The 9,054-nt window shown below is 46.2% G+C and overlaps 1 protein-coding gene across 1 annotated transcript in view; it reads right to left on the bottom strand.

Moving 5' to 3' along the window:
* Positions 1-6,385: 6,385 nt before the first annotated feature.
* Positions 6,386-9,054, bottom strand: part of PTK7 (protein tyrosine kinase 7 (inactive)) — a 70,711-nt gene continuing 68,042 nt past the window's right edge. The window contains exons 19-20 of the mRNA XM_063918746.1: positions 8,349-8,527; positions 6,386-7,709 (exon numbers count right to left, since the gene is read on the bottom strand). Of these exons, the coding sequence (XP_063774816.1) occupies positions 7,549-7,709; positions 8,349-8,527 (340 nt within the window). The 3' untranslated portion in view covers positions 6,386-7,548. The remainder of the gene's footprint in view (positions 7,710-8,348; positions 8,528-9,054) is intronic.

Below are 9,054 nucleotides of genomic sequence, written 5' to 3'. Positions count from 1 at the left end.
TCGAAAGCCGCCACCATTGTTCCTAAGAGGCGAATGCACAAATGTACAGAGACTGTGCGTGGCTTGAGCACTAATTGTACCAGATGGCGAATAATCTGTACTTTCTGTTGTGGTAGGTAAATTCTTTGATTTACCGTATAGAGAATCATACAGAGGAATTGAAGACGTTGAGACGGAATGAGATGTGATTTCTTGAAGTTGACAATCCAACCGTGGTGAACCAGTACATTGTACGTTAGCAGCGCATGTTGGAGAAGCATCTGTTGAGACGGGGCTTTGATGAGCAGATCGTCTAAATATGGAACTATTGTCACTCCCAGGGATCTGAGATGAGCTATCATCACAGACATCACTTTGGCCTTTCATCAGCGCCTCGGGTATTCACCAAACGGTAGAGCCTGAAACTGGTAATGGTTTTGGCGTATTGCAAACCGCTATAACCTCTGATGAGGCTGCCAAATCGGAATGTGTAAGTACGCATCCTTGAGATCTAGCGCAATCATGAATTCCTTTGGCTCTAAACCTGCAATCACTGAGCGCAGAGATTCCATCTTGAATCTGCAGTAAGTTACGTACCGATTGAGACCCTTTAAGTTCAATATTGGCCTGACTGAGCCATCCGGCTTCGGTACCACAAACAGAATGGAATAATAACACTGACCCTGTTGGTGTACAGCATGGGTCTTCATCCTGTGGCCCTCCAGCTGCTGTGAAACTACACATCCCAGCATTCCCTGCCACAGATTTGCTAGTAAGGTATGCTAAAACTGAGGCAGGGCATGCAGGGATGTGTAGTTCCACAGCAGCTGGAGGGCCGCAGGTTGAAGACCCATGGTGTACAGGGACCGGAATCAAAACTGCTGAATCCAGTAGGGACTGAATGGCAATTTGCAGAACCGCCCTCTTGTCGTCCGACAGAGGCAGTCCTGTCTTGAAAAACCGCAGTGGCGGGAGACAGTCGAACTCTATTTTGTAACCTCTTAACACTAAATTGCGGATCCACCCATCCGCGGATGTCTGGAACCACGCCAAATGGAACGTCTGAAGGTGTGCTCCCACAATCGGAGAACCGAGATGGGCTGGTAACCCGTCATGCCACTGGCTTGTCGGTGACCTTAGCGTCCTGACGACTTGTGTTGGTTTGTTGGAAACCACGTCCACGACCCCGTCTACCAGGCGTGGCTGTTCCTCTGCCACGTCCGCGAAAGGACTGAGGTCTAAAGGATTTGAACGCAGGTCCAGAGTACCTCCGTCTTGGTACCGGTGGAGGCAATGGTAAGAAAACCGACGTTCCTCCCGTGGCCTCAGAAATCCATTTGTCCAATTCCGGACCAAACAACTTCTCGCCACCGTAAGGTAACGCCTCTATACCTCTTTTGACCTCTGCCTCCGCTTGCCAAGAACGCAGCCAGAGTGCTCGTCGTGCCATAACTAGCGACGATGAAAGGCGAGAAGTGAGCTGACAGACGTCAGTAGAAGCTGTACATAGATACTCCGCAGCCTCACACATTTGATCAGCAAGAAGTATAAGGTGTTCGTCATGTAGGGCAGACTTGAGTTCTGTTATCCATACTATGAGCGCCTTAGTGACCCAGATGCCAACCAAGCCAGGTCTCCGCAGCACTCCTGCTCCTACATACATGGATTTAGCATAGTTTCTATTTTGCGATCTGAAGGGTCTTTAAGCGTAGTAGCAGCTGGCACTGGTATGGTTAATTTCTTTGTAAGTTTCGACACTGACGAATCAACTATTGGTGGATTCTCCCATGTACATGTCACAGAGTCTGGAAACGGGTAACTAGTCTTAAATCTGCGAGGTATAGAAAACCGTTTATCTGGAGTCTGTCGTGTTTCTACTAACATCTTATTAAGAGACTCCGAAACAGGAAAACACATTGGAGTTCTCTGTCGTTTAGTAAATACGACCTGATCATTTGTCAGAGGCTCCTCAGTTTCTGTAAACTTCAGAGACTGACGCACCGCTCTGATGAGATTATCAATGCCTGAGCTGTTAAAATCCTCACTATCTGACTCCACTTCGCCCTCCTCACCCTCATCTTGTGCCGTGAGGTCTGGCATGGAATCGTCAGAATGCAACATAGCAGAAACTGGTAAATCATAAGACATGAAATTTATCCCGTCTACCCAAAATGGATTTGGAACTTTCGCAAGGCTGAGACGCCTCCGGTAGTTCTGGCGGTCTCACCCTAGACTCAGATCTTGCCGCTTCCCGCTCTTGTCGAGCGGCGGTCAATTCTGATTGCAACCCAGCCAGTACATTGGCTAGCATTTCCCAAGGAGGGTCCGGGGAGGAAACTGGTTTTAAAACCGGAGCAGAAATTGTATTCTTAACTGAATCTACAAAACATACTGTACATGTGGTAGACCCATCCGGTAACACACTGCTACAGACTTTGCAGTGATGCTTTTTAATTTTTGCTGGTGCCTTACTCATTATGGAGACAGACAATACAATACACAAAAAACAGACACTTGCACGACTCAGTAAAATAGTACTAAGGTGTCTCATATATATATATATATATATATATATATATATATATATATATATATCTGGCCAAGTGCAGTACACGTGGCCAGTACTATGAAATGTGATCCCAAATTCCCACTAACACCCCTGCGCCTCCGGTGGAGTAGAGATGTAGTACTGGAACGTTCTGGAATCACAGCAGGAAGACACAGGAAGCATGGTTAAAATGGCTGCCATGCTTAAAAATATAGTCACAGTACAGGTTACAAGCCTTTCAACTGATATATAACCCTGTATGAACAGCCTATGTAAATCATGCCTGCAGCCTAGCATACTGCTGCTGCTGTTTATCCCCCCTCGTGCCGCTGATTGTACCCTCTGCTTGCAGCCTGTAATGCCCCCCCCCCCCCCCCCCCCCCAATGGAGGCAGTCTGCAGGGCGGGCAGCATTAGTGTGGAGCCGCCAGCGGGAGCCGGGTAGCGGGACGCGCTGGAAACAGACAGCGGGAAGCGCATCCTGAAAAGCTCTGAGCAGCGGCGGCGGCCGGAGCAGCGGCGGCGGGCTGTATAGAAATCCAAGCTGCGCCAGCGGCTATCTATTAAAGAAAACATTGTCCCCACACAGCGGGGCGGCAGCGTGAGCTGACCGCCCCGACCAACATACCTGGACTCCTGTGGTGAGGCTCCGACGGGGCTTCTCTGTAAGCGCCGGCCAGCCTGTCTGCAGGATGTCTGTCTAGCTGTGAGGGTGCTCATTTAGTGAGGACCGACACGCCACAGCTGCTAGTAGCAGCTTGCCCTATCCCTGACCCTGCCTTTTGGAAGGGGGAAAGGGAAGTGTATGAAAAAGAAAAAATATAAACGTAAAAAATAAAAATATTCAAAATAATTGTGGACTAAGCCACAGAACCTGTTGCTACATCGAGCACAGAAAAAACACTGAGGTACTCTGGGATATGGAGGGGTGGAGTGTTCTAAATTTAAATATTCAGTGCCCTGTTCCTATGGAGGCCGTCCATATCCCAAGAGTACTCCAGTGACCCCTAGTGGAAAAAGAAATTTACCTGCCAGAACAGAAAGCACAAAGTATTCGTCATCGGGTACAGTTAGTGCTCAAACCACGGACAGTGTCGGTGCATTGGTGCATTCAACTGTTAGGAGAGATGGTGGCGTTTTTCGAAGCACTCCAGTTCGGAAGTTTTCACTCGCGTCCTTTTCAACTGGATGTTCTCGCACAGTTGTCAGGCTCGCATCTACAAATTCAACAGAGGGTGCGGTTGTCTCCAAGGGTCAGAGTATCACTACTCTGGTGGCTCCAAGTACACAATCTCACCATTGAAAAAGGTTCAGAGTCTGGAATTGGATAATTCTGACGACAGACGCGAGTCTCAGGAGGTTGGGGAGCAGTGATCCAAAATTGTCAGCTTCAGGGTCTCTGGTCAGACCGAGAAAGATTACCGTCAATAAATGTCCTGGAACTCAGGGAAATTTACAACGCACTGCGACAAGCAGTGCACATGCTCCAGTCTCAGACTGTACAGGTTCAGTCAGACAACGCGACGGCAGTCGCATAAATCAACAAATAAGAAGGAACTCGAAGTCGCATGGCCATGCGGGAAGTGGCTCGCATCCTCAGTTGGCCGAGCATCACCAGGTGATATTGTCGGCAGTGTTGATTCCAGGAGTGGACAACTGGGAGGCAGATTATCTCAGCCATCAGGATTTTCATCCAGGAGAATGGGCATTGAATCCAGAAGTGTTCCAGATGTTAGTCCAGTGGTTGGGTTATCCACAGGTGGATCTAATGGCATCTCGCCAAAATCAAACACCCCAGTATGTGTCCAGAACACGAGATCCCAAGGCAGTGGATGCTCTCACGATCGTGTGGCCGTACAGCCTCGTGTATCTCTTTCCACCGTTTCCGCTGCTTCCTCAATTGCTAAAGCGGATCTAGAGAGTCAACGACAGTCATACTAGTGGCGTCTCACTGGCCTCGGAGAGCATGGTTATCGGATCTCTGCGGTCTACTCGCAGACTATCCTTGGCCGCTCCCGCTACGTTCGGACCTGCTACAACAGGGTCCGTTCCTTTACCCTGATTTAGCGCGGCTGCGCTTGACGGGGTGGCGGTTGAAACCGCCCTCTTAAGACGAGAGGGTATTCCAGAATCTGTTATACCAACCATGTTATGTGCTAGGAAGCCAGTTACGGCAGCTCATTATCACAGAATTTGGCGTGCCTATATAGGTTGGTGTGAAGCTCGGAAGTTTCCGATATCATCTTTCAAGTTATCCCGTCTTTTGCTATTTTTACAGACAGGGTTAGATAGAGGACTACGTTTATCTACACTAAAGGTGCAGGTCTCTGCTTTGTCAATTTACTTTCAAAGGCGTTTGGCTCTTTTGCGGACTGTACACACCTTCCTGCACGGTGTCCTCAGAGTACAACCTCCATTTATACCACCTACAGCGCCATGGGACTTGAATCTGGTTTTAGATTTTTTACAGTCTTCATATTTTGAACCCTTACAACAAGTGGATGTTAAGATTCCCACTTGGAAAACAGTTTTTCTGCTAGCCTTAGCTTCAGCAAGGCGTGTTTCAGAATTGGGTGCCTTGTCATGCAAGCCACCGTATTTGGTGTTTCATGATGATAGAGCGGAACTTCGGACGAATCCCGCTTTCCTACCAAAGGTTGTGTCATCTTTTCACATCAATCAACCAATCGTAGTTCCTTGGTTATCAGTAGGTTCAGGAACTTCAGCTCCTTTTGGATGTGGTACGCGCACTACGCATTTATGTAGCCCGAACGTCTACTGTACATAAAACGGATACATTGGTTGTTCTCTATGATGCAGTCAAAATGGGTTGGCCAGCTTCCAAGCAGACCGTATCCAGATGGATTAATCTGACCGTACGTCAGGCTTACCTTCATGCTAGGCTACAACCGTCTGCATCAGTTTCAGCTCATTCCACACGTTCTGTGGGAACTTCATGGGCAGCAGGTCGTGGAGCATCTACGACGCAACATTGCCGTGCAGCTACATGGTCATCAGTGCACAGGTTTGTGCACTTTGCAAGTTTAATACGTTTGCGGCATCCGCATCTAGCTTTGGCCATCTAGTGTTACAGGTGCCAAACAGCTCTCCCGCCCAAGGGGGAAACTTTGGTACGTCCCAAGAGTACTTCAGTGACCCCTAGTGGATGAAAAAGAAAATAGGATTTTGGTACTTACCAGATAAATCCTTTTCTTTGAATCCGTAGGGGGCACTGGACGCCCACCCAGAGCAGTTTTACCTAGTTTGTGGTAAGTTCAGTAGATCTTATGGTAACACATTCTCACCGACTTCAAATGTTAAGGTGATTGTCATCTATTGTCGTGTCAACTGTTTAGTTGACCGTTACGTTATGTGTCAACTTCATTAGTGTCCGTTATGTTATAATGTTATATGTAATTCTCTATTGCTCCTATTCGGCTCTGTAAAAAACCACTGAGGTACTATGGGAGTATAGAGGAGGGAGTCGAGTTACTAATTTAAATATTTAAATGTGTCTATCCCTGCTAAAGCACCGTCCATATTCCAAGAGTACTCCAGTGCCCCCTATGGATTCAAAGAAAAGGATTTATCTGGTAAGTACCAAAATCCTATTTTTGGTATTTACCAATAAATCCCTTTCTTTTTCCTGTCTCTACTCCGCTAACTAAGGTGTTAACTCATTTGTGGATGACCCATCATGGAGTATTTCAAGGAAACAAAATTAACAGTAATAACGGACCATTTCAAATTCTGGAATTCTGCAAAATCAAAAAGGATTAAAAATTCTCTACAAATGAACACATTTCTAAGTACGTTCACAGGTTAAATCTAGAAATACTCCACATACAGGACAGAACAGTAATGTACAAAAAGGCCATCATTTTATTGGGTGCAACCTATTTAAGAAAACCACCAAATAAAAAAACAGCAGTTTGAGCAATAAAAACAGCCCAAAAAATACAAAAACAAAAAAAATCTACAATTTGTAACCAAATACAAATTAAAATCTGTAAAAAAAACAAAAACCTCACTGGATAATACAAAATAAAGACAGTCCTGCATTTGAACATATTAAGGCTGAATTATATTGCCAGAGAAATCCTTCATTACACAGGCACTTAAGTGTGAGGGGTGCAGATTACACGGAAGACTCTGTGCTTTACAATACAGAATACAAAACACAACAAGTTATGAGTTCGGAGAGAACAAAAACTGGCCTGGGGGTGTGAAACGACCTCGGTTTGGTTTTCGTAAGGTATACTAGACCATTTTCAATGTATATAAAATTGAAGTTTACATATTAGAACTCTATAGTAAGAGGTGCAGTTATTCTGGAATTATTATATAGTTTTACTCCCGTGGGTGGTGCAGCCGTTCTGGTAAATGAATTTGGCCCCTATTTTAGAGGTTCTAGATCCACAGTACTTTCCTACTTTACAAACCCTCACAGGAATTGTGATTATTAGTCCCCATTGCAGTAAATGTGCTGAGATTACTAGGCTTTGGGGCTGTATTGCAGAATTAAAACCTAAGCTGCCACCAGACATCCATCAAACACCAGCAGTGCGGCCCGGAACAGGAGTTGTGGATCCTAGTGAAGGAGTGGGAACCCGGAGGCAGTTTCTGTTCCGATCGACTCATGACGTTAAACATTAAAAAAAAAGTGAATAAATATCTGTTTCTAGTAGACACGTAACATTAGTGTTAATGACCAGACTGCGTATGAACATACATGTAACATTAGTGTTAATGACGAGAGTGCTGTATGTACATACATGCATCATTAGTGTTAAAGATCAGATTGCTGTATGTACATATATGTAACAAATAGTACCCTGTTGGGGGTGGGGATGCATTTGTGCTTTGACTGAAACACGTGGAAGGAACAATCTCCCCCCTCAGAGGTCCGTAGTTGCCCACTGCAGCACCAGTTGGGGGCATTGTACCTATATTGCAGCTATACAATGTCTGTTCATTACTTGTGCTTGTTCCTGAGGGTGCACATTGGAGGCTGCCCCAACCTCACATTTTGCTGTCCGTGGGGGCATCGCCAAGCCTGTTGACAATGTCACTGAATGACGGGCGATCTTTGGGGCTGGAAGCCCAGCAGCGTTGCATCAGTTTGTAGAAGCGGGAGGAACAGTTCTCGGGGGCAGAAAGTTTCAGAGAGCCACTCTGTAAACCTGCAACAGAATACGGACATGATTGATGTAGGCAAGAATAAGAGTTACAGCACTAACAGTAATTCAACCATTTACAATCACACAAAGGTTAAGCTGGATACACACTAGGCTGTATGTCGTCCGATTCAGCGGATCTGAACGACATATCGGGCACATATTCTAGTGTGTACCCACTACCATGCACTCCTGTGGGTTATTTGCTGGGTCATCCCATCTGGCATGCAGCATACCCAACGGGACGACCCAGCAAACACCGGGATGGAGGGGAATGCGGCCATTCGAGATGCATATCGTTCTGAGTGTCTGGGAAGGCTGATTTATAGTTACATCGGCCGGGTACACACATCGTTTAGCGCGTAACAAGCTTTAAAGACTCAAGTGAGCTCTACTCCTCAGCAAGGTGACAGACAGAAGGTACTCCCATCCCCTGCAGGGCGACAAAGACAAAAGGAAGCCCCAGCCAATGAAAGGTGATTCAAGGCAGAATATAGGCTCTCCCCACGCATGGTGACAGATTAAAAAATAAAAAAAAGTTAGGAGTCATGTAGTCTATTTTCCCCTTGAAGAATGGTAAAGACAGAAAGCCCCATGTACAGAGTAGAAACCAGAAGGCATAGCAGAGAAAATTGGGTCACATACCGTTCAGCACTTCATCATCAGGCATGGCTGTATACGGAAGCTCCCCCAGAGTAAAGACCTCCCACATTAACACCCCAAAGGACCAGACATCAGATTTGGTGGAGAAGTCATCATCTTGCACAGCTTCAGGAGGCATCCAGCGTAGAGGCACCCAAGCTTGGCGGAGGTGGTAGTATTCACTGTAATACAAATGTCCTGAGAAGTGTCAAGAGTACTCCTCAATCATAGGATGGAGTCTATCAAGACTTTAAACATATTACTTATTTGGGTGGGAGGGGGTGCACACAACAAGAAAGGTCTGGTTCCCTGCTAGAATTATAACCATCTCCCAGATTGGTCAGGGCAGGCTGTGGGCTCTACTACACTCCTCCAGGAATAGTAACATCCCCATGTTTGTGATCATTTCATAACAAACAAAAACTCCATTATAATTGGGAGTTCTAGGTTGTTGGCAAGGCATGGGGGGGGGGGAATGACCAGTACATTCTGGGAGCTGTAAAAGCTTAACTGTTTGTTGCCCAGCCTTTTCCACCACCTAAACCCCAAGGTATTCCCTGTGGAACCCAATGGACCCTTAAGAAAAAGAAAAAAAAAAAAGCGGATTTTGGTACTTACCGATAAATCCATTTCTCTGAATCCTCTAGGTGACACTGGAGTCCTATACAGTAGGGGTGTGAAGCTTGCAACCGGAGGTGTGGCACAATCT

This window comes from Pseudophryne corroboree, chromosome 4 (genome assembly GCF_028390025.1).
Source record: "Pseudophryne corroboree isolate aPseCor3 chromosome 4, aPseCor3.hap2, whole genome shotgun sequence".
Classification (NCBI taxonomy): domain Eukaryota; kingdom Metazoa; phylum Chordata; class Amphibia; order Anura; family Myobatrachidae; genus Pseudophryne; species Pseudophryne corroboree.
Note: the sequence above shows the minus strand (reverse complement) of the source record. Positions and strands in the feature narration are given on the sequence as shown.